General features: G+C 39.9%; 2 protein-coding genes across 9 annotated transcripts in view; one reads left to right on the top strand and one right to left on the bottom strand.

Moving 5' to 3' along the window:
• Positions 1 to 158: 158 nt before the first annotated feature.
• galnt3 (UDP-N-acetyl-alpha-D-galactosamine:polypeptide N-acetylgalactosaminyltransferase 3 (GalNAc-T3)) lies at positions 159 to 16,895 on the top strand. 7 transcript variants are annotated; one of them, XM_037539322.1, is made up of 12 exons: positions 159 to 777; positions 2,473 to 2,501; positions 2,674 to 3,080; positions 5,703 to 5,875; positions 7,743 to 7,892; positions 9,132 to 9,366; positions 9,554 to 9,671; positions 10,102 to 10,302; positions 11,564 to 11,695; positions 12,526 to 12,627; positions 13,218 to 13,370; positions 15,751 to 16,895. In XM_037539322.1, exons 2-12 carry the CDS (start codon positions 2,484 to 2,486, stop codon positions 15,862 to 15,864), a joined length of 1,803 nt encoding a protein of 600 aa, XP_037395219.1. In that variant the 5' UTR covers positions 159 to 777; positions 2,473 to 2,483; the 3' UTR covers positions 15,865 to 16,895. The 7 variants fall into 7 exon arrangements, with proteins under 7 accessions (XP_037395219.1, XP_037395216.1, XP_037395220.1 ...); XM_037539323.1 differs by lacking the exon at positions 159 to 777 and adding an exon at positions 789 to 1,888; XM_037539319.1 differs by having other exon boundaries at positions 2,473 to 3,080.
• Positions 16,896 to 17,567: 672 nt separating this feature from the next.
• csrnp3 (cysteine-serine-rich nuclear protein 3) overlaps positions 17,568 to 25,816 on the bottom strand; it is a 33,943-nt gene continuing 25,694 nt past the window's right edge. For both annotated transcript variants that reach the window (XM_017692280.2, XM_017692281.2), the window contains 3 exons: positions 23,207 to 23,466; positions 22,320 to 22,616; positions 17,568 to 20,880 (listed from right to left, as the gene is read on the bottom strand). In XM_017692280.2, coding sequence (XP_017547769.1) covers positions 19,753 to 20,880; positions 22,320 to 22,616; positions 23,207 to 23,466 — 1,685 coding nt within the window. In that variant the 3' untranslated portion in view covers positions 17,568 to 19,752. The remainder of the gene's footprint in view (positions 20,881 to 22,319; positions 22,617 to 23,206; positions 23,467 to 25,816) is intronic.

The following is a 25,816-nucleotide window of genomic DNA, read 5'->3' as shown; positions in this document are numbered from 1 at the left end:
GTTTCAGTCTTAAAGGCGCAATAACAAAAACAACCTGTTTAATTCTAATAGGTAAAGAGAAGCTGGACAATATCATATAAAAATAAATTATGATTATGAGGATTTGTTGGTATGTAAAACCACATGCAGGTATATTGGGGGGGGGGGGGGTTGTTCCACTGTTTATATGCCATGTATATGGTTCTTTATGTAACCTTTTAGAAAACCGTTCTATCTAGCAGCAAAAGGGGCTCTGCTGCTGTTACAGTGTCAAGTATGTAACAATAGGAGAACTGCCTTTTTATCGCAATATAGAACCATTTCCAAGGTCCTACTAAGAACTATACACAGCACATTCTCCAACAATCTGAAGAACGTTTCTACATGCAAAGAACCCTTTAAGCATGCAGATGGTTATTTGAGTATTAATGCTTCTAAATAGAACCACTGCCTTTACTAAAGAGCCAATGAAGAGCCATGTTTTTTGAGAATGCACTGGTACTTTTTTAATTGAGCATTGGCTGCACCTCCCCAGCTCTGCCTGTTCAGCGAGGTGCCAGTGAGAGCGGAGGGGGGAAGTCACGGTAGATTTGGGGCTAGTACCCCTTTTTGGCGGAAGATGTTCGCCTGTAGCTGATGACTCAAAACCACCCCGCTGCTTTTCCCTCTCAGATGGCGATCGTGTCCGCTTTCTTTTCTTTACCCCCGCAAGCACCGAGCTCTTCATGAATTCCATGTGCACGGTGACACGGCAAACGCGAACATGGTGGATTGATACAAACTTGTAGGTGTAGCACGGTAAGGTTCTTTTAATTTTAATATACTTTAGGGGGTTAAGTGTCTGAAAGGAGAAAGTAAACTCAGTCTCCCTTTTCCTTCCTCACTTTGTTGTCGCTGAGAATGTCAGTCATCGCGGTTGCTAAGAGATTCGGACCTCCGCGAGAGCTGCTAACGGCAAAATGTTCCTCAAAGAAGTTTCCTTCACACGTGTGATTGACCTACTTAACAAAGTTTTTAGTCAGTAAAACATTGAATTTCGGTTCATATGACCGTGTGAGATGCTTTTGTCAGGCTCACGGTTCGAAGTTTCCTCTGGATTCTTCGAGATTCTTCACCGTTAGTGTGAGGGAGCGTGATTCGATGCGGTTTTTTCCCACCCATATTCAGGAAAGCCCCGCCCTCTGAACTAGGATTGGTCATTAGGATTCTGCGTTCTGCTCTGTTATTGGTTAGAATTGTACATAGTAATCGCGACTGGTTATGAACGTGAACGACTAAACCAATCCTGACGCAGGAGGAGTGGCTAGACTGAATACGGGCGGAATAAAACTTTCCCAGCAGTGGCGTTCAGTGAGTGAGCGGCCGCAGTAAAGCCGGCTTAATTGAACTTCACTCCGTTTGCTCACTTTCCCGCTGTAACACAGTCCCCGTGTTCACTGAGATTATGGACACCCTCCGAGAGCCACGCTGAGGAATTTAGGATTCATTTATTTGACTTTAAAAATGGAAAGGATGTCGCTTTATTTGATCATTTCTTCTTAAGTTTTTTTTTTATATCAAGGCTATTCTGTTAATTACGAACCTTTGGTTGTTTCATTACGATAACCTGTGTTATGAACTGAAGTTACAATTTTGGCGTGAATGGGTGACGATGGGTGGCGTCTAATGCGCATGCGTGGGAGGAGTTGCGTTCCACCCACTACCTGTAAGTAGCGCACCTGGATCCAACGAGACGGAAGTAGTGTGTCGAGATTACTGAAACTCTCTCACTGCGGGATAATCCTGGGGATTTGATCTGGTTCGGGGTCAGCTGGATTCTGCCTCGGGACCGTGCTTCAGACCACTGGATGAAAAGTGGATTATTATAATTATTTTAACTGGCGCTCCATTCGTTTTGGCAACAGTGCGGGTAAGACTGTGGTTGATATGATAATGCCTGAGTCTCATTCTCATGCTGACTGTTGTGTGTAATACTGACAAGCTGGACATCTCAGCTGCTATTCTGCACCAGGCTGGAGGTATCTGGCTTTTGTTCAAGCCCTAATCATGACAGGATAAGTCTATATCACTGGCTCATTTACCATATGTGTTCCCAAGTGTAGAGAACAGTGATTTTCAGAATCTCAGATGTTATGAATAGACTTTTCCACTGGTTACAGTGACATGTTGTAATTTTGGGAAGTGAGTAACCTTCATGGCCAATTCCTAGAGGATGCATGAAAAGGCGTAACGTGCTCATGAAAACATTTTTCTCTCCTGGAGAATAATTTCCCAGCCACCCTGAAAAAGGTCTTAAATATTATTGAAAACATTTATTTTGGATAACCTAGATGTTGGAATTGGAGTAAAAGTAGTAAAAGGTTTTTCCTCCTTCAAGTGTATACTCAGTTGTTACAATGTTCTGAGGACTGTAATTGAATAAAACCAGACACTCTTAAGGTTGTGTTTACACTGAATTTGTCACCACCCTTCTTCTTTCTTTCTTTGTTGCAGGTTTAGCAGTCATGGATGTTACTCAGAGGGTGTGTGTCAGGTGAAGTTTTATCTGGAGCACTCTAAACTCACACACACGCCTCTTTTCACTCCCACCACATAAGAATGACGGTGTTTCGCAGGCTGCTGCGCAGGCGCTTGCATCCATGGAAGCTTGCCATTGTGGCACTGGTGTTTGTGACGTTTGTGTTCCTGATGCAGAGAGAGGTGGTCAGTCAGGGCCCACAGGAGGAGGAGGAGCCGTGGCTGAAGGGGATCGTGGGGAAACGGGACGTTGTGCTGGGCATGGTAATGGGGGCGGTGAATAACTTCAGGGACGCCATGCCAAAGATGCAGATTAGAGCCCCGGTCAGGCAGCAGGAGAGCAGGGGCAGCCAGACATGTCTGCCTGGTTACTACACGGCTGCTGAACTGAAGCCTGTGCTGGAGAGACCCCCGCAAAACCCCAGCGCCCCAGGGGCCTCGGGGACACCCTTTCACACAGAGAACTTGAGCCCAGAGGAGCAGAAGGAGAAGGAGCGAGGCGAGGAGAAACACTGCTTTAACCTGTACGCTAGTGACCGCATCTCACTCAGCAGAGACCTCGGTCCTGATACCAGACCTCCAGAGTAGGTAGCCCAATGTCATTGTGCTTTAAAGCAAAACCTATGCGGAAGGTTACACAATTTTCTCTCATCCTTAAAAGGAACAACATTACATTTGTTAAAAACATCACATATATATATAATTGCAGTTTGAACACAGCAGCTCTCCTGTACATAGTGTGAAGATTTTGTTTTTGAGCAGACCAACATAATTCTTCCAATTGCTTGAAATAAGACATCTTCACATTAACTTACATTCAAAGTAAATAACATTTTTCCCCTCTCTTGTAAAGTTACCATTTTGCTGGTTCTTGTGTTTTTTGTTTTTTTTAATGGACAGCAATTATATGTAGACTTAAGTGTGTCTTAGATTGTCATAGACATAAGCAAATCTAAGATAAAAGAACAGGGGTGGGAAGTAGAATGATATTTTATCATTATCATGATATATTTTGTTATGGTGATAAGTGATGCAGTTTCTGAGTGTATTGTGGGTGTCGTCAGTTCATTATAACTAGGCCTGCTTAACTGGATTTAGTGCAGTACAGTATGTGAATCATAGAATAAACATTGTAGACTACTCAGTTTTTCAGAGCTGTTTTTAAATGTTGCACTACTAGTGCATTATGTCTGCTTGTCAAAAATATAGTAGTGTATATATATATATATTGACTCTCATGATATGAATTTTTTTTGCCATATCACCCACCCTTAGGTTAAGGCAAGTTGCAATGATTTAGGTATGCAGTTGGTACAGTGCTGATTGGTGAGGTATGAGCTTCCATTACTTGTTAGGTACCTAAGCTGTGTTGCTTAAGCAGCACAAAACTAAGGAAGTAAACTTCTGACCCCAGACATATTCACTGACCAACTATAACTGAAATCGAAATGAATCTTTATTTGCTTTGTTAATTTGCATTCCTGTTTATATTAATCACGATTCCTCATATGTCATTTAAATGCCCCATAGTGGAAAACTGAATTTCTGTCTTTTTTTTAAATCAGAGTTTGAAATAATATGTAAATATTGTTGAACCTGCACCATTCACTCCGTCATCCCTCCAGTCCTTATATGGAAACTAAGCTTCAAAAACGGGCCATTTTGTTGTAAATGTTTGTCATGAAAAACCAACTCATTTATGTATATACACCTGTTCAGCCTACAGCAGCTTACCCCCACCCATTCATGCTGAAGTTGTAAGGAGTGTTTCTGTTCTGAGTGCATTCTGTATAAGATTCAATACTGCACAACCAATCAGAACAAAGTTAATTCATATCAGTCTTAAAGGCAGAATAACAAGAACAGCTGCTTTAATTCTAATGTATAAAGAGAGCATGAAAAATAGTTGTAAAAATGAATTATGACCATTTTTTGGTGCATAAAACTGTATTATAAAGAAAAGTGATTATACTTAAATAGTTTCTAAATTTGGTTACATCACCATGCACCAGTGGGCAGGAAAAATAATATGTAATAATGTAAAAGAAATAAAGAATTAACCTGTAATAACTTTCCCTTCCCATGTTCTTCACCTTTCAGTCATTGTGATTTCCGATTTACGGTGATCTTAAAGGAGGAGAGTGAGCACTTTTTAATCCCCTCATGAACAACACTAAAGCTACAATAGTAAGTGGGGGTCAACAGTTTCTTAGACAGTGAGAAAACCTCACTTTATTTAAGTTATAATGTAACATTATGTTAAGTCAAAGTATTTAACTGAAACGTTACTTCATGAGCTCTGCTGCTGCTAAAAATAACCAGTGGGGCCCCAAATTGTCTTACTTAATAAAAGATACCTCCCTTTATTTGGTTTACAACGTAACATTTGGCAGAATCAAGGTATTTTTCTGGTTGTAATAAAAGACTAGGCCTACACAGAGTCATAAAGAGTGGTCTGCATTTGCACTGCCATCAGGAATCGTTGCATTTAATGATTAGTAATGTGTAGGCTACTGGAATTACATGCATTCCAGTTGGCTCTTGTACAAATATGTAATTCAATCTAGTATTCTGCTCGATCATGTCATTGTTGGTTGATTTGTAAGTGTAGCACCATCTAGTGATGTCCTAGTGTAATCTGTAGTGGTCTCTATGAGAACTGGCTAGCAGGTCTCATTCTCATCATGTCAAAGCCAACAGAAAAATAATAGATACAAAAAACACCTTTGAAAAATAGCGATAGCATACATATTTCCATTTCCAGAAGACGGAGAGGCTGAAACCCAAACATGCTTTATAGATTTGGCTGCTGCCGTTATTTAAGACGGTTCTGAAAAACCACAGACTGGCTTTTTCCTGAGACGTTGTTTCAGCATGTCTGCCCAGTTAATGTGGCTGATTGAAGCGAGAAAGAGGAGAGGAGGAAGAGGTTCAGTTTTGTTTGGTTAATTACACAAGTCTGTTCTTGTCTCTACTATTTTGACTGGCATTTTACAGAGTACCAATCCAAAGTTTATTGTTCTTTTCTGTTGTAAAGAGCGCTGGTCATCTACTGCACCACAGACCTTTCACGGATGTATTCACCTTATGGCCATACGCCCTGCTTTTATGGCCATAGAAGAATGGCATAGATCGCTCTTGCTCTGTCTATTCTCACCATCATTTTTTTCTCCCCCTTTCTCTTTTTCTCTCTCTCTCCACTTTAGATGCATAGAGCAGACATTCCGGCGCTGCCCACCCTTGCCGACCACGAGTGTGATTATCGTGTTCCACAACGAGGCATGGAGCACATTATTGCGGACAGTCTACAGCGTGCTTCATACCTCTCCTGCCCTACTGCTCAAGGAGGTCATCCTAGTGGATGACGCCAGCACAGACGGTAACTAGCCTTTAGCACCCAGCCCTGCAGGACCACACTGTTTTTTCACTGCGATCTACATTCAGTCAGGTGGTTCCTCTGTGCAGCCCTCTGGCTGGGATTCATAGACCCCTGGCTCATGAAGGCCTATAGAGCAGGAAGCAGAACGGCTCATGAAAGCTTTCCTTCAGGGGCCTTTGTAGTGGCCATGGGGGTGTTTAGCGGGAGACAGATGCCGTGAGCTTGTATAACTGGCCCTAGGCTGAAAGGAAGAGAGAGAAAATGAGCCTATGGGGACTACAGCTTGCTTTGCACTCTGCTTTCTTCTCTCAATCACCTGGAAGGAACAGCCCCACTGTTGGGATTCAGTCATAAAAGTGAACACCCAGAGAGCGCTCAGACAGGGACTGGCAGATTGCCACAGGGATGAATGTGAATCAGTAAGGTTCTCTCGCTCGCTCTCTCTCGCCCCCCCCCCCTTCACTTTTTCTCCCTCTTATTTACACACTCACTCTTGTCTGTTTGATGCACTGTTAAAGGTGTCAAAAATGGTTATTTGGAGTGATACCATAGAACATGGGTCATGACTTACTTACCTTCAGTGGGGACAGTGGGTCCCCAGCATACACTTTTTTAGCTTTTAACATGTGCAGTTTAGCCCATGAAGTGCTCATTAATTGGCAAATTAGATCATATGTGTGTCTGAGGGGTTGAAATACCAAACGTACACAGGGAAAGTGGTCCAGAACTAGGACTGTCATAGACTGTTCTGTTATTTTCTTTCTCTTTGTTTCTATGTGTCTGTACTTCTCTCCCTCACTTAACACAGTGTCAGCTTCCTCTAAAGACGGCCAGCTGTAAGTCTGCAAGCCAGTTTACTCAGAATCAGTGAAGAATGTTTCCATGTGTCCTACATGGACAAATCTTTAGCCATTAAGGTTATGATGTTAATGCATAAAGGCACAGTGTAATAAAATGGTCATTGCTCATTAAGCTCAGACTCATCCTGTCTTTGGGGAGTCCATAAGAAACAATGGTGACTTGCAAAAAGATTTTCAAGAGAATTACGACCTTAAGTTTTCTTTTTCACCTTAAGTGAGCTGTGTAAAATCTCTTCAGGGTGATGTTTAAAGTGGAAAGTGAGGAAAATCCATAATTGTAAATTGAATATTAATCCCTGAGTTTAAGTCTCAGCATTCCAGTTTTGACAGTTGTGAAATTTTAATTGAAATTAAAATTTAGCCTTTAAGCATTTAAGAAGGTATTTGCAGAAGGCCAGTATCTGCAGATCCAAGATCACGAGTTGGAACATTAGCAGACAGATATTCTGTGAGGTATGCAGGTGCTTTAAGGCCATTTAGAGCTTTAAAGGTTAGTAACAGAACTTCAGACTTTATCTGAAAAGATACAGGTAGCCAGTGCAGTTCTTTTAAAACTGAGGCTGATTTAAGCTCTTTTCTGTTTGCGTTAGGATCCGTGCTACTGCATTTTATACCAGTTGTAGAGGGTGAACTGTTTCCTTAGGAAGCCCAGTAAAAAGAACATTACTGTAATGAACAAGTTCTCTGTGTCCCTCTGGGATAGAAAAGAACAAATTTTAGCAATATTTCTTAAATGATGAAAATGTAATTTAGTGACTGTGTTTAATCTCATAGTCATTCTTTCAAAACTGGTATGTATTACACAGCCACAAAAACTGCAGTCACTACTGCCTATTTTAATTGGCTTATAATGGGGTGGGAATAAATGTATAGCTTATACACTTAAATAAATATATCCTTTACTTAAAGAATGAAACCAGGTATATTCTGTTTTAGTGATACAGGGGGTCCTTGATGGAGTCACAACTGTAGTATTATGCTAACATACCGCATGCTTCCTCTTACAGAGCGACTAAAGGTGGAGTTGGATGAGTACCTGAAGCAGCTACATATTGTACGTGTGGTGCGGCAGCTCGAAAGAAAAGGCCTCATTACTGCTCGTCTGCTAGGAGCCTCCGTTGCCACCGGTGACACCCTCACCTTCTTGGACGCCCACTGTAAGTGCATATCTCTGATGTGATAAAAATGCTGAATCATCATGAGTCCAGAGCAGTCAGGGTCACCCTGCCATTTACACCCTCATACAGTCCCACACTGTAGTTTGCAGCGCATTCAGCCACACACCACTGCAGGGCCTGTCCTCATGTAAAACAAACAGCCATCTTGGCTGTGGTCGGTCATGACGCCTCTCACTGGGAAAGAATGCTGATCTGTGTCAGGCTGGTTTAGTTTAGGCTGGTAAATATTGCTCCTGGTATGCAGTGTGGCTTCACCCACTGTTTGTGCTGTTTATGGAATAATTGACCAACACACCAGCACCTAACAAGCATGGTGTGCTAGGGCATGATTAGAATCGCTGTGACACTGTTGAGGTGTCTTTGGGTCATGGAATTGGTCAGAAGCTATAATACTTTCGAAGGCATAAATAGTGCTATCTCTGTGGTTTATTTTTGTAATCAGGTCATTTGGTCATCTACTAATTATTTGCCAAACCACTTTATTGGGAGAGAGTTAATCTAGTTTATCTTCTTTTTTCTAAAAAATAAGGTCAAGGCTTTTAGTGTTTTGTGTCCAGCCTCAGATGTCTTTTCATAATTGAAGGATGGACAGAAACACCTGTGGATTTTTATCAGATCTGAAGCAGGAGTGAAGCTTGATTTCTCCTCTCTCTCAAAGATGAAGCTATAAGTACTGTTTATCTGATGTTGACAGTTTTGGTGGTCTACCAGGCCTTCTGTGGTTGTCATTTTCTCAATATCTTAAATAATTCTTTTACATTTTTTGAAAACTCCTGTTTTTTCAGTTATCTTTCTGAGGATATTGGATTCAAAATAAGTGTATTAATTTGTATCTAATACTCTCTGAATTTTCTCCTGAAAATGAGTAACTTGCACTTAATGGTCATTTTAACTGGAAAGTAAATGAATGAAGGTTGGTCTCTGACTTTATACGGTATTGTAGAAACCTACAATGTGGTGAAAAATGCATATAGATTGGTGTCAACATCAAGCTGTTTTTTACTCTAAGCAACCAGTGGAGGATTTTAAATGTTCATAATTATCATGCAGATTGGTAACTCATCATGGCCATTTCATTATGACAGCAAATTCTAATTTATTTTTTTAATTGAGTCATTGTTCGATTAAGTAATTGTGGCAGCCCGGCAGTCCTACTTCTTTTGTAGTGGTTGTGTATTGCCTTTTTTTCCCCCTCACGAACGTGCTCTATTTGTATAGGTGAGTGCTTGCATGGTTGGCTGGAGCCTCTGCTGGCCCGGATAGCAGAGAACTACACAGCAGTGGTGAGCCCAGACATTACCACTATTGACCTGAACACGTTTGAGTTCATGAAGCCTTCTCCATATGGGCAGAACCACAACCGGGGCAACTTCGACTGGGGCTTGTCCTTTGGCTGGGAGAGTCTGCCCGAACATGAAAAACAAAGACGCAAAGACGAAACCTACCCCATCAAGTAAGATCCCATAAACAAACTGTCTCACACAATATCTGGGCCAGTTATTTCAGGCTCTGTCTCTGTTTATAGGTTAGAAATTGTACACAAACTGCTTTGACAAAGTATTGTAAACAAGTGCTTATGCTTATCTATAATTATAAAAAGAAATCACCCCTTTAATTTAGTTGTTTTCTGTGATGTACAGAACACCAGCATTTGCAGGGGGACTTTTCTCCATTTCTAAAGATTACTTCTACCACATTGGGAGTTATGATGAGGAGATGGAGATTTGGGGAGGAGAGAACATTGAAATGTCCTTCAGGGTAAGAGAGAGAGCAAAATGTATCCTCAGCTTCTCCACCACAAAGCAGAAGTTATTCTTGTTTAGGTAGTGGTTTTTAACATGTTTTTATCAATGACGTTACTAAGGACTGGCATATGGCTAAATATCTGGAACAGTTATGCTGGTGTGTTGTGTGAGGGAGAAATCTGGGACTTGTGTCTGCATGCAGTAAGTGTGACATGTTATGGCTCCAAGGGCAACATAGTAGGTTAATACACTGGTAGTTTTCATGATGCCACTGGAAGTCTATCAGATTTAAAGTTGAAATGTTGGGATATTTCCTGGCTTTTTTTCTGAATACTAACAGGTTTCTCTGAGTTTCTCAGTGTAGTATTTACCTAGTTATTCAAAAGTTTTAAGTATTTTGATTGCATCTGAGGTATGTTCCCTCCTTTTCTTCCTACCTGCAGGTGTGGCAGTGTGGGGGGCAGCTGGAGATCATCCCCTGCTCCATCGTAGGTCATGTGTTCCGCACCAAAAGCCCACACACCTTCCCCAAGGGCACACAGGTGATCGCTCGTAACCAGGTGCGGTTGGCCGAAGTCTGGATGGATGACTATAAGGAGATCTTCTACCGTAGAAACCAGCAGGCCGCACAGATGGCTAAAGAGGTAAAACTGTGTTTCTAAACATTTATTCCATTTGTCATTAGTTTTGCATGGGTGTCTACAAACACTTTGCTTTGGTCAAGGTCAAACTAGAAAAAAAAAATTGAACAAAAGAACCATCCTGCTTCATGTGTCTAAAAAAAAAAAGGCCTGTAAAGCCCATGTTGGACAGTGTTGAATAACTGAGAACAAAATAGAAAAATAAATGCTTTCATACATATTATTCTTTGGCCTTTGTAATACTATAATGTTTACTTTATGCCTGGTTTTGAATTGAAATAGTATGAAACACTTTCTGACTGGAGATCTTCCAAAGGAACATGATCTTTAGTCCACGGTCTATTAAGCTTGATCTGTAACCACTCTAGCCTGGAATGTTTGTCTATCTGACCTGGGCTGAGGTTGAGTAAGTTATAAAGTACATTAGGTCACACTGCATGCTTAACAGGATGTGTCTGTAGTTGCTGAGCATGGCCTCTTTGTAACCATGCTTGGTTGAAACAACAAGGGTGTAAGACGTTCCCCCAGCAGTGCTTTCATCTGACTGTCATTAATATGTCTCTCAGGCCAGAGAGAGGGAGAAAGAGAAGGAGAGGTGGTTGTGAGTTTTAAGCCCTTTAATTTTTTCCTTCTCTAAAATGTCACTATTTGGTCTATAATTACCCTGAGAGCTTTTTTCAGCATGTGGAATGAAAGATGATATTACACTGTGTATACACAATGTTTTATTTTATTTTAGCATGTTTATTTGTCTGTCCTTTACTTAACCAGGAAAATCCCAGAGATTTTAATCTTTTTTGAGGTAGTGATGGCCAAGATATGCATAATATGCAACTCTATACTATATGTACTCTGTATATTTACCATCATTGCTGAGAAATTGTCTTCTGTTCTGACATTTTAAAAATTTGTGGCTGCGTATTTGCTGTGGAAATATGCTTGGTCATTTAGCAATGTTGAGCTGGTTTTAAAGGCACCATGCCAGATTCTTAACCTCAAGCCAAGCCAAGCCAAGACTTGCTGCTCTTTCATGGCCCTAACCACGGAAATCCCTCACCCGAATTACAATATGTAGCCAAGACCTGCCACAAGTCCATAACCTGAGAGGAAAGACTGCTTAAAAGCGGTTCCACATACGGCCTGTGGGCAGCCTGAATAGATGATCTCCTCCTGGTTCAAAGGCTGCTTCAGAAATGAGCCCCCATTCCCCCCACCTAACTCCCTCACCCTCTTGGTTAATGGCAGTCTGGGGCTGTTTTCACAGAGATCATTCGGAGACGTCTCCAAGCGTTTAGACCTCCGGGAGAGGCTACAATGTAAGAGCTTCTCCTGGTATTTGAAGAACGTGTATCCCGAGGTCTTCATGCCCGATCTTAACCCGCTGCAGTTTGGCGCGGTAAGTGTGCGCGTGTGCACGTGTGTGTGCAGTGTCAGAGATTCTTCTTTCACTCTCGCAACCTGTCTTTTTCACTTTGCTCATTCTTTCCATCTTTTTCTTATTTGTCTCATTCTGATCTCTCCCTCTCTCCCTTTCTCTCCTCTCTTTTCATTTTCTTTCTCTCTATCTCCTGTTTTTTGTCTTTCTTTCTCTCCCACTTTTTCATTCTCTCTCCCTCACCCCCTCTACTTTCATTTTCTCTTTTCTACTCTCTCTACTTAAGTCTTTTCTCATTCTGTCTTTTGATTTTTCCTCTCATACTTTTTGTAATTATTTCTTTTTATCCTTCTCACTCTTTATTTAATCTCTTCTCTTATTCTCTTTCATTTTCTCCCCCTCTCTCTCCACTCCCCTCTATCTTTTTATTTTTTCTCTCTCCCTCCTCTCTTGCTCTCTTCATGTTTTTTCTCTCTCGCTCTCTGCCTCGCTCATTTTTTTTATTTCTCCTTTTCTTTCTTTCTCTTCTCCTTCATTCTTTTCTTTGTCTCTTTCATGCTCTTTTACTTTCTTCTTTTCTCTCTTTTTTTCATTTCTTTTCGTGCTCTTTCTTTGTCTTCCTCCCCCCTTCCACCCCTCCAGACCACAGAATGTTGTGTCTGGCCACTGTGGTTTCCCGCTATGCCTCCCTCCCTGCAGAGGGTCTTGGAGAAAGCTTGGCTTCATGTTTAAACAGCTTGGGCCTTACTGCTCTCTCTTTCTTCCTCTTTCTTTTTCTCTCTGTCTGACTCTCATTTCTCTTATCTTTTAGTTTCTAACTATGAACACAGTCTTGCTCTCTCCCCATCTAGATAAAGAACGCAGGGAAGGACTCATGTCTGGATGCTGGAGAAAACAATGAGGGAGGAAAAGCCCTCATCATGTACCCCTGCCACGGCATGGGGGGCAACCAGGTATTAACTCCCTGTGACCAGTGACAGTCATTATGAAGTCAGTAAAAGTCTGTTTAGCAAACTGTTATTGTATTGTATAATGTATTTTGCAGCATTAATTAATAACTTTTTTACCCCTTGGGACTTGGATATGTAATTCATTTATTAATCTTAAAGGGTATTAATCTTATAGAATATTGGACCCTTAAAACATTATTTAGTAACTACTAGTAATTATTATGAAACTACTCCTGAAACTAACATGTAATTTCTATAATTATGCAAGGAATTGAAATGTGGGCTGACATACAGGCTCATAGGGCTTAGGCGGTTAAGAAATAATCCACATTACTGTGCTTGAGCTGTAGGTATGTTTATTTAGGATGTATAGAGAAAATATCACATGTAATTTAAGGTTTAATAATTTGTTATGAATTATACAAGCTGTTTGTGGGCAAGGGAACATGTATGTCAGCAATCTGTGCACCTAATAATCACTATATTCAGTAATTAGAAGGAGCAATGCATATGCAATGTAAGGTTTAAACAGCCTTGTCAACCTTTCAATGCATTCAATGTCTATTATTTTGCTCTTTCAAAATCCCTCACAGTATTTTGAATATTCAACGCACCATGAAATCAGACACAACATTCAGAAGGAGCTTTGTCTACACGGGAAAGATGGGCCAGTGAAACTAGAGGAATGTCAGTACAAAGGCCACAACACCTTCACAGGAGCTGAGCAGAAATGGGAGCTGCGTGAGGTATAGTGAACTTTTTAGAGCTGTTGTATCTTACACTGTTTACTAATGACTCCTCTTCTATACTACAGCTTTTACATTCTCAAAACTAGATTCTCCCTCACTGACAGACTTATCAGTGAGTCTGGCAAGTCATCACTGCCAATCCAAGATGTTGTTACTTCTTGTCACTCTTCTTGTCACTGGTACTTCTTGTTTTTATTTTCTTTCCAGCATTTGAAAATGCCAGCTGCCCTTTACAGTGTATGAACATTACTGTTAAGAACCTTTTTTTACTTTCCCATGTAAAGTCACCATTCTGGAGATATCCATCATTTATTGAGATCCCTGATTTTGTCCCCAGCACTTTTTGAAGCAAAATTATATATATAACCACTCACACACACACACACACACCAAACACTTTATAGAAACATTACTAAGACCACTTACACAAATGTTTCTTCTTATTCTTCTTCTTTAAATTGATGTGTGATCCTCTGGCAGTTACACAGTTACACAGTGCACTATATATATATATATATATATATATATATATATATATATATATATATATATATATATTTGTGTGTGTGTGTGTGTGTGTGTGTGTGTGTATATATAAAATGTATTTATTTTTTTAGTAATATGTAAGTGAATGTTTTTTACATCTTGAACAGATTAAAAAGATCTAATATTACATCCTGTTCTAATAGAAAATGTTCTTGTTTACTGAGATTTTGTTTCAAGGTATACATATAGCTTCACAAAGATATACACAATGAAGGAGATATCACAATGTAAACTACATCAAAGGAAAAGTGTTATTTTTATCTTTCATTTCTATAGTGGTTCTCAAATTATCTATAATATTTTTACCCTCTGTAATGTTCCCGAAATTCTGTGTTTTAGCACCGTCACGATTACTTAGTTTAAAAAAAATCAATCAATTAAAATGTACATTCTTGACAAATCGGCATGGTTAGTACTTTGATAAAGTGGTAACCAGGGCATCTGTAAGTCATTTTAAAGCCATGTTCAGCTGTCTGAACATTCTCCACAAGGGGAAGCTATTTGAAACCACTTTTGTCTGTACCACTAAAAAAGAGGAAATCCACACCAGCAGGATCTCACAAGTGTGTATATGTTTGTAGATACAAATTTAATGTACATGAAGTCAAATGTTTGCCATTATAAATTGCTTGTATATAATTACATGATAAATTGTAAAAATAAATGCTAGATCACGCTATTGCTAATGTAACTGATTGTCACAGCCCTACTGTTGTATAGTAATCCACAAAGCAATTCCATTACTTCTTTTGGAACAGTGGGTAAAATTCAGAAGGAATAAAAACAGAAAGCAGTGATTTGTAAACTGTCTTTTACAGGTATATAACTGAAAGAAGCAGAAAGACAAGATGTCTTGTATGTGTGTGTTGCTTCCCAATTAGATACTTGCAATGTCAAAAAAGTTGAATATAATGGCTGTAACTTTTCAATCTCTCAGATGGCAGTACATTAAACACAACATGCTTCTGTATTGAATAGAGCCACATTGCATCAGGAATTCTTTGGAAAACCCCTTGTTAGTGAACAGCTCTTTTGGAAGCTGTGTGTGCTGTAGTCTGACGATTCAGCCTTTCAAATAATGGAAATAATGGACATCATGCTCTACAGGTAAAACAAGAAAAGGACCATCCCAATTGCCTCCAATGCAAAGCTCAAAAGCAAACGTCTATTGGCATGGGTAACTTCACATCTGTGAAGGCAGCCTTCTAGACGCCATCTTTTTCAGGGACATCCCTGCTTGTTTCAGCAAGACAGTGCCAAGCCATGTGCACATATTACAGCAGCGTAGCTTTATAGTAACAGTACAGGTGATAGACTCACCTGCCTGCAGTCCAGACCTGTCTGCCATTGAAAACCTGTTGCACAATATGAAGCACAATATATAACAACTGAACACTTACTTTGTCCTGACTTGATGCAGGCATCAAATTTAGAGTAATTATACAATATGCAGAAAACAAAGTTCTTTGTGTCTTTACACGCGGTCCTATCAAAATTCCTGCAGTATTACTATAGATCTACTATGGATTACTGTAGATCTTTGTTTTCATAATAACTTTAATATCTTTCGGATTCAGTGAAGCAGAGTATGGGAAATCTTGGTCATTGTGTATTGTGACGTATTTCTCCCGATGTATCAAAATTTTGAAAAATATAATGTCTCCTGTGAATGTCTTTCAGTGTCGTGATCTATTTTTGCCGTATCGCTCACCCCTGGTTAGATGTCTTTTCTTGCGTGTCTGTAAGATGTTTTCCTAATGTTCGTTTTCATACTGGGTTCCAGCATACTGTTGCTAATTGCCTTTCTCTATTATTTTTTTTGGCTTTATAGGACCAGCTGTTTTATAACGTGGCGTGGAGGCTGTGTCTCAGTGCTCGATTTGAAAACCCTGCTCTGGTCACCTGCAACTCGGCAGACAGATACCAGCTGTGGGTGTTTACCTGAGAGGACATGCACTCACTCACACACACTGCACACTCCACACTATAGTCACTGAATGCCAGAATGAGAGTTTTAATTTATTTTTTTATGTGAAGTTACTGCTGCTGGAAGTAGTATGCATACAGTACACGTATGTACAAACAGAACACATAGACACTTGCGAATGCAACAGAGCGCCTTCAGGAAGACTGCTGAACGTTTACGATGAAGCACAAAGTGAAGATTTCTGAACTTTCACTCTGATTCTCAACTTTTTGCTTTTTCTCCTTGACTCTGTTACTTGAAGGGCTGTTACTGTTGCTTCAGAACAAAACTCTATTAGAGTCTATCAGAGGCCTTCAAACCCCTTTCAAGTTATCATGTGAGGTACCATGCACAATTAAATGCACCAAAGACTTTGTAAGAGTATTTATAAGTCCAGGTTTCAATTTGCAATTTCCCTCTGCACTAGGAAATGACCCCCTAAATGAGCATTGTTTATATTCCAGAGAGAATGTTTAACATGTTGTCTAACACGTTTTCCAGCATTTTCACACTCATGGCCAAACAAATGATTTACATTGAAATGTTTTTAACACGTACAGACATCTGACACTTTTTTTTTTTTGTTTACTGAACAGTGCTGTAAACTCTCTCAGAGTCCAAATGATCACATGCCCTCAAGTTCATAGATTTCTGTATTTTGTTACATAGTTTGATCGTTTGAGTGTTTTTTATATGAAGAGGCATAAGTATTTTGTCTGAAATGCAGTTATTCAGTCCATTTCTAGGACTGGCTTTTTGTCTGGCAATACAGAACAATGTAGTTGTGTTTTTCAACAGAAGAGGGCACTGTGTGCAAAGCTTTGTGTTGGAATTTCAGTACAAGCAGGCCTGTCAGTGGTGCAACACAACAGATCAAAAACTGCAGTGTCATTTCAAGCCCTCATGTTTGTCTGTAAGAAAATAAAAACCTAACTTGTGTTTGTAATTTTTTTGCTCTAACATCAGAGCCGGGTTGAAAAGCTCAGATTAAAGGTCTGTCTGATTTCAAACAGTGCCATTGCAGGCAAAGATGTGGGGTGCTTTATATCATTCAAAAGCATGGAAACAAAATCTCTCATGGGCTTAATTAAGAAAAAAAAATGCACCCTCAAGGACACTTAAACTAAACAAAACAGCTTTAAAATATGGGTATTATTTCCTAAATTGAATTTATTTACCCTTTCTGAAAAAGATAAGAGCTTTATAAGAATTCCTCTAGTAATTCTATTATTCACTTTTCCATAGTAATCAGTAGTTTAGTAGTCAAGTGTGGTGTAAAATGTGTCACATGGTTTTTTTTTATTCACATAACATCACACGTGTTAAATTGTGAAGATTTTTTGGATGCTTCACAAATGATCACATGTGAAATGCATGTGACTTTTCTGTAAGGGTTCTTTAAAAACCAATTTATTAGACCTCTTTCAGAAAAGCCAGCAGCAGAGCTGGACACCGAAGCAGTATTATGTGTTTTGGAAAATTTTTTTAAAATGCTGATCACCCCCAAAACCAGAAAATGTTGTGTGTTGGATGCTGGTGTGACCATACTGGGTGACCAACTAAACCAGCACCACACCGGCACAAACCAGCTAAAACCAGTATGGAATTCATGTAAGGGGAAACATTTAACTAGTTATTAAAATCATAACACAAGAAGGCCGTCATTAGCAAAGAAAGGTTTTATTCAATACATAGCTACTGTTTCAGGAAACCACAATAAATACACATTTCAATAGATCATTCATAATAAATACTGCAAACAGAATGTCCCGGGGATGCTAACAGGGCTGCAGTGTGGTGAATGGAGCCTGCTGCTAAAGGCTTTAGCACTGCTAGCTCAGCTCAGGCTGCTTAGGCCTGAAGGCTGTACATTGTTCCTACTCCACCAGAGAATGAGGTTATATGAGCACTGTCAGTAAGTCAAGAGGTAAATGAACAAAAAAAAAAAAACACTGTAGAAATATCATGACGTTATCTTTCAAGGCAAACCGAAGTATAAGGACTTTAGCTTATGACGTGAGCTCTCGCTTTCCCCAACAGAGAAAACGCAAAGCGATCATGACTGAAAAAGAAAGGCATTCGCTTTAGATTCTGAAAGCCACAGCAAAGGCAACATTCCAGTTTACCTTACAAACTATTTAATCTATTTTTCTTTTCTAGGAACATTCAGCGATTCTCCTTATTTGTTCAATGATTTAGCCTGAAGTTTCCACTTTGTTCAACAAGTAACTCATTTATGGCCTTATTTCCTGTAAAAGGATGTTTCTACACTTGCTGAGGTCAGGTTTGTATTTCTCCTGCACACTGGCGGAAATCACTATAGGAATATGATTGTCCTATCTTATGCTTTTGTTGAGAAACGACCGTTTTAACAAAGCCTACATGTCCTCTAAACACTAAGAAGACATATGCCACAACATTTGTGCATTAAATAAGACTTCATTTTATGATGCTTCAGTAAATTAACTGAAATTGAGATCTGGCAAGTGAAGGACTGAAAAATAGCCTTTGGAAATAAACATAAATGCTGCTTGTATGAGACCCATTTTAGTAAACTATTTATATATAAATTAGTCTTTAAAATTTATTTGTTCTTATATAGTAAATTTATCAAAATGAATTATTCATCAGGTCAATTTAATATATAGCGACTACCAAATTTAACGTATCTTTATCAGGTTTTCCAGTAAAACTGGACTGCATGTCTTTCAACTGCAGTACATAGTAGCACATTAGACAGGGAAATGATCTTATGCTGCTATACATTTCTTATTAAAATGCATGAGAAATCAGAACTCTTTCTTCACCAGAAATCTGGTTCTTCTCATAATAACGAGTTCTGTGATAAGAACAACCTTGCTACAAATCTAATATTAGAAATATTCATTCTATTTGTGTATTTAATTCTTTGTTTCCATACACTTCACAGTTTTATAATTTAAACACTGTTATATATCATAACTTCATTTCAAAGATATGCAATGCCTCATTACAATGAACTTGATGCTCTTCAAAGTGCATTTCATCATGTCCCTGTATAGCCCCAAAGATAATAGTCGGAAATGCTGAAATGAGGAACTCTTTCTTTCTCTCACTCTCCAAAAACCTGAATGTTATGATGAGGATTAAATAATTGTATAGTAAGAGAAAGTCCACCTTGTCAGTGCTCTGCGAAAGACTATTTGCCATTCAGTGTGGCACCACCCCCTGGAAAAGTGCATCATTTTCATGAAATGTAGTATATTCACAACTAAAATCTTGTGATTTTGGTATTGTAATCAAAGGCAGAAACAGCAAACATTTCAAGAGCGGGCTTCATGCTTTTACAAATGCTTTAAAAGCATGATATACACATGTAACAACGAGAACTCAAACTCTTTACAGTACATCAATGCAAATTCTTACAAAAACCATAAATTGCCAACGAAAGCTACAAAATAACATGCTTTTTTTTATCAAAACAATTAAGTATACACATTTTCCCAAACATATTAATGAACAGCGACTTTTTTTTGCACCACTGACACACAGACATAGAAAAGTTCTATCCACAATATCTGCTCAAAACTAGAACTTTTACTTTTGAAATACAAGATACATTGCACAGGCCTAAAGCTTACAGTTTATTTTATCTGATCCCAGTTTGCACTTCAAATTACTGATTTTTTTTTCCTGGCTCTTTGAAAAATACATATGGTATGAATCCTTCTCTCTATTGTCATATAATTAATTAAGTCAATGTGATCAAATGAAACTCCTTCAAGTGCAGAAACAAAGGCCATTCTGTCAGTCTGTGTGGTCTCTCAATCAAATACTTCATACCTTACCAGTTAAGATTTCTCCTCCTGAAGGATGTAGTGTAGGTATCTAAACTGGCGTGGGCTCAGCAAAAGGCTCCAGCATTGGAGGTCCTTTGGTGGCATCTGCTAAAGACGAAACCTCCTTTGGCTGCTCTACCACAAAACAGTTCCCGTTTGTCGTGTAGCCATCCTGTGTGTTATTGTTTAGATAGTTCTGGAACTCCATCTGACTCAGCTCTCCTGACTGGCTGTGGAAGGTCCCTTTCGATTGGACACTTTGGTCCTGTTCTGGTTCGCAGCAACCAATAACAGCTGCAGATCCATTAGTGAGGGTATAATGGTGATTGGCATATTGTTCCTCAGGGGGCTGTGAGTAGTCAGTGTAATGCTCAGTGGTCATGCTAAAGGGTCCCTGTGTCATCACTCCATTAGAGTTGTTAACCCTGTCTTGATATGAAGTGGAGTCTCCTCCATAGCTCTCGTTAGCCTGGCTAGCAGCAGCTAAAACGGAGGTGTTCTCCATCTGATAGTACTCAGCTGAAGAGTTGATAAAGTAGGAGTTGCCATTAGTCTGGTTCTCCTGTGTGATTGCGCTCTCTGAGTAGCACATCACAGAAGATGCAGGAACCACCTCACTGTGTGACACAGGAACAGCACTCAGCCCGTCCTCAAACTCCTCCGCTTTGTCTTCGTCGTTGTCAACATCATCCTCCTCCTCTTCCTCGCTGTTGGCCAGGCTCTGCGTGCTCGAGTCCGACAGGCTGCACAAACTGCTGCTCTCATCTTCGTCATCTTCGTCGTCTTCATTTTCCTCATCGTCTTCGTCCTCTTCTTCTTCCTCTTCCTCCTCCTCCTCCTCTTCTTCCTCTTCTTCTTCCAGGGCCTCATCCATGTCATCCACGGCTTGTAGGTGCATGATGGCACTCTGCTGTACTGACTCAGACAGAGAATATTCTAGCGCATGTTGGCCAGATGCCAGTGGGCTGCAGTGGCCATTGGTGTCGCTGTGGTAACCGCTGGCAGTGGGGGTGGGGGTGGAGCTTTGCTGCTGCTGCTCCCGGCTTTTCTCCAGCTCCAGCTTCATGATGGTGTGCAGGAAGTGCGTGCGCACCCGGATGGGGTTGAACTCAATCCGGCCAGCCGCGTTACTGCAGCCCTCTTTAGTGCAGCCACAAGGGAACGACATGCGGTCCACCTGCACACAAACGACACCACCACCCTGCGTTTAGCTTCCAGATTTTAAATGGAACTCAAGTTGAAACCTCACCAAATTAGGCTTCGTCTTGTCAGCATCAGGGCCACTTAAGCTAAATTAACTCTCTTAATCAGCTCGCTCCATGTCTGCCATTTGTGGTTGATGTCTTCACTTTATCTGGCCATATCTCAATTAAACATTATCTCTGTAACATCTTAATCAGCATTTTAACTTGTCAGACTGCCATTTAGAGTTTTCCAAGCTGGATTTGACTTCACCACAGATGGTGTACATGCCTTGATCATTGCAAGAGAGAATTTCATTAGGCAAAATCTTATAAATGATGGAATGAACAGGTAACTGCATTAAAGACTATGCGTGTTGTTTATCTTGTCTTAATATGAAGATAAGCCTTCCAAATAATCCGGTTAGCAGAAAGCCACAAAGGTCATGGCAATGTTTGCTAACTTAACATGTACAGGTGGATGATATGATGACATTTATTGTTATTGCAATAAATGACTTCACATTACATCATTGCATCCTTTTCTGAGCATACGGTGAATAACTGACTGCATGTTTGATTACATAGAAAACTTGTTCATTCTTTGTAACTGGATTTTGTGCTGTGACATTCATGAATGCCTAAATAAAAATCACTGTTCACTGTATTTTTTCTAAACAAATAAGAGTTCTCTTTTTTGGGTAACTATGTAAAAAGTAAATGGTTAGACCGGGGGGCTCCCTTCAACTTTTTGTCCATTATTACACTGAAGCACATGCAGGAGCAAGCACAGTGACAGCATGTAAGAACAAAGCACAGTTCAGTAAAAGTTGTGGCTGTATTATGTTGTCATCTTCGATTTGGACATTAAACTGTAATTAATCTAGTAAGGAAGAACATAATTACAAATGTCATGCAAACTAAGAGTTTGTGACTGCTTAGCCTGATGCCTTCCTGCTGTAAGAGAGCCAAGACATGATTTTGTACCTGAGTTACTGTTTTTTTCTGATGTGTGAAACCTGACGTTGTGGTCTGAGGGTGCCCTAAAATGTAAGCCTTTACTTAGGTGGCTTTTCTACGGGCATGCTATCTGTCTGCTAACCATCACAGCCGCATTTCCAGAACAATCTGTCTATGATAGTCATAATAAATGTGCCATTATTGTAGAATATCACACCACTCAGCAGGTTCAGTAGCATTTCCATATGGGAACACTAGTGTCTTCCTGTGGTTTGCATGAAGTAAATCAATAAATGAATAATGTTTTTTAATCTGATAGCAACGAGTTTTAACCATCACTGATGACTGTTACAACAGTAACACGGTTAACCATAACCATAACTGGTGCGTTTTTGGCTGTTTCAATTAATTAAACCTCAAAACTGTGTATTGTGTATTGTAAAACTTTTATCATAGCACCCACAGGCATGTTTACCTGGCACTTGATGCCTGCCAGGCTGCAGGCGCAGGTCTCTGGGTCACAGAAAAGCCTGCAGTCACAGCCACAGTCCTCTCTGGACACCCGGATGGCCCTTAGCTCATGCTTTTCCTCCACATCTATCTTCTTGACACCGGATGCACGTAGCAAGGCTCGGCGCTTCTTGGTGGTCAGTGGTTGGAGGAAGAAGTACTCGTCCACCTCTGTGTTGTCTAGGTCCAGGTCATCATCTGAGATGTCATCCAGTGTGAGAGCATTGGCCTCTTCTGACTCCACAGATCCATTCTTGGTCAGCTAAAAAAAGAATAGCGGTTCAGTGGGTAAGTTATTGTATGGTTAATTGAAGCATACTGGATTACTGCATATACAATCTGTACCTTAATCTTAAACAGCCTATTTCAGGATGACATAAATTTCCTCACTTTTTTAAATATAAGAGTTTCATGTAGTGTGTAAATGTTTCTATAGTTTCAAAATGTTCTGTTCACCTCCCAGTCCATATGGTCCACATATGGAAATTAAACAGCTTCTGAATTAATGCATCTCTACTTCTTTAAATTTTAATTTGACATAGTAGCTGTTCTTTACATTGTATGATGAATGGACCAATAGAAATGTTCCATAATTAGATGGAATAAAATTTCTTTATGTTAACTTACATTTAAAATTTAGAACATTTTTGCCCTTTCCATCAAAGTTACCGTTTTAAAGATACATATTTTTGGACAGTTTCTTGTATCTTTTTGGACATATCTTGTAATTAATGATATTCCCGTACAACAAAAATACATTTTGCATAGACAGCAGAAGTACTACTACCCTAGTACAGCTCCAATTTCAGTCATCCTCCATATTTTCTTTTACAAATGGACCCTGTTTCTTACCCTGAGTTTGATGGAGTTGAGTTTTTCCTCCTTCAGGTGGTCTCTCAGCATGTCCCTGTGCAAGCGCTCCTGCTCCTTGGCAAACTCGCCCAATGTGTACTGCCGGACAGAGCTGTGTCTGCTGGACATTCCCAGGGTGCTGCCACCCTGGCTGGGCACGCTGGTAAAGCCCTGCCGCCGGCTAAAATAATAAACCGTCACTTTCTCAAAATGTACCCTGCGAGTTCTCATCCTCTTCTCTCTCTTCAGGATGGATGATGCTGGTGGAGAAAGAGATACATATAATAACTCAATTCAAAAATCAAGATTCTTTTAACATTGGTGGTACTTGGATTCAGAACAATCCAAAGTACAGTCAATGGTAAATAATAAAGTGCATAAGTCATTACAAATAAAATAATGACACCAGACATGTAGATGTGTAATGACTGTAAACTGATAAACTGTACTTGTTACTATAAAACTATAACTATAAAAATGCAAATTATTAATTGTTCAGGAGTTATTTATGAGTTTAGATAGAATATAATCCACTTGCATAAAGAAGGGGAAAGTTAATTATTATGGAAATCAAATAAAATGTGGCCTCTGACTCTTGCACAGTACGGTATACTGGAACTTAACTTGGCTCCGTACTTTAGATTAAGTACCTGTAATAATGTGAATATAGTTCTGCTGGGATTATTGTAGCTTTATCTTAGCTCAAGAGTTACAATATAGATAGGATTTTGAACTGTGACAGAGACAGACATGGGCCCTGAACAATCCATTTACAGCTGTGAGCAGATTCGGTCTTTGTCTTTTTCCTTACAGCACTTTTCCCCTCTATCAGACTACCTCAAAAAATGAAGCTCATAAATCAAAACCACCACCTACACCTGAGCAGCAGCATAGACCGTTACCATTCACCCCTGCTGTAACCTCCACTGGCTTCTTTAAGAACCTGTTTGCCTGTGGTTCTCACTGTTTTGCCATTTAAAGAGGGAAGAGGGTGGCGTCTGTGTAAATATATCCAGCATAAATATCTCTCGTTCTGGCCTTAATATCCGCAGAGTTTCCCACTGCCTCTCCGACTGCTCTCCTCATGTCAGACACACAGGACAAATAGAAACCATCTGTTCCTGCAGCACCCCCTCTACAAGCATGAGGACAATACATTTCATTATAGACACAAGCACGGCGCACTCACACTTTCTCACAGCTTGGGAAATCTTGGACTCTAGCATCAACCTAGCTGAGCAAATTTTGCTGAAGATTTTCATAAATACATAAGCCCAGTAAATGTGAAGAAGGCAAAAAATGGGTCACTATTAGATAATTCACTTGTTATTTTTGTACACATCTTTTACATAATCCTGGCACTTCAGCTGCCAAAAATGATGAGCAGCTGCCCTTTGTATTTGTAGCTTATTCACTACTACTGTGATTAGTGGGTGTCTGCATGTCTGGTTATTATGGATCAGCACTCTCTTAAAATACTCCTCAGAATTGTCATTTCTTTCTAATTTGAGGTGAAATGGATGGGGTTTCTAAAAGGAGGATCTAGATTTTTTTCCACAGTAGTTCATATCTGGTGCATATAAACTTCCAATCATTTTTAATGAGGGGCTCTTTAAGTGGATAAGAGCATCACAAAGCATTAAATAGTGAGGAGGTGTGATGGAGCTCTTAAAATTAAGTGCCACTCCAGATGGTGGGACGAGGAATCCAGGCACTGAGATTTGTAGAGTGCTGTGTGAATGATTGACAAACCTGAAGCAAAGGTCTTCTAGCCTTTTTGAACAAGACTCAACATTTACTACATTTACTTGAAAATACTAATCATAATTGATGTTTTCACCTAAAGATACTGATTGTAACTAACTGTGACAGTGATCCTTCAGTGTCAAAACCAACTACCTACCAATCAATGTGAAATAGAGCCAAAACAAAAACAGGAATGCAAGAACACATTTACAGAGCAATCCTGGTACAGTCTGTCATTGTATAGTGGGTAGAGGACAGTCAAAATCACAGCTTTGCACTTGTCTGCCCTGCATGACTGGAAGTCATACTTAACTCCCAACAGAATTCATTGTCTGCATTAGCTGCTGTGGATAGACCTCTGGGACCTGTTCCTTCCCTGCTGGAAGAACTCCTCTCCCTGCTCTGTACCAGCACACAAGCGAGGCACTGCCAGCCTATTAGCACTGGACTAACAACCTGAGCCCTGCCAGCCGCCTTTGGTGTTATTAATCATTAATGAGTCCTACCGTCAGACAGTTAGCTAGCGTCAGCCATGCAAAGGGAGCAGCTACCTATGAGCTCAGTGAGCAGCGAGTGCGCTAGGCTATGTGATGAGCAATGGGGGATAGGTTTACTCAGCTGTGGCTTTTTCTTAGAAACCCACATACTCTTTCTCTGAACTCAGTGAGGGGCGGATCACAGATTCATCGGTGTAGCTTTGCCGGCTGCAGCTCTAAATCACAGATTCATTTTCTTAGGCTTCCTGCAGAAGCTTTAAAAAATAGACAGCTCTGGCTTTTTATTGCACAAACAGGTTAGAACAGCTGAAAACTCTCAAAAACTACTTAGTGCAACACAATCCCTTTAGATCTGATATAATGTGAT

The sequence above is a fragment of the Pygocentrus nattereri genome, chromosome 6 (genome assembly GCF_015220715.1).
Source record: "Pygocentrus nattereri isolate fPygNat1 chromosome 6, fPygNat1.pri, whole genome shotgun sequence".
Taxonomy (NCBI): Eukaryota; Metazoa; Chordata; class Actinopteri; order Characiformes; family Serrasalmidae; genus Pygocentrus; species Pygocentrus nattereri.
The sequence above is the reverse complement of the archived record's forward strand: the minus strand, read 5'-3'. Positions and strand labels throughout refer to the sequence as shown.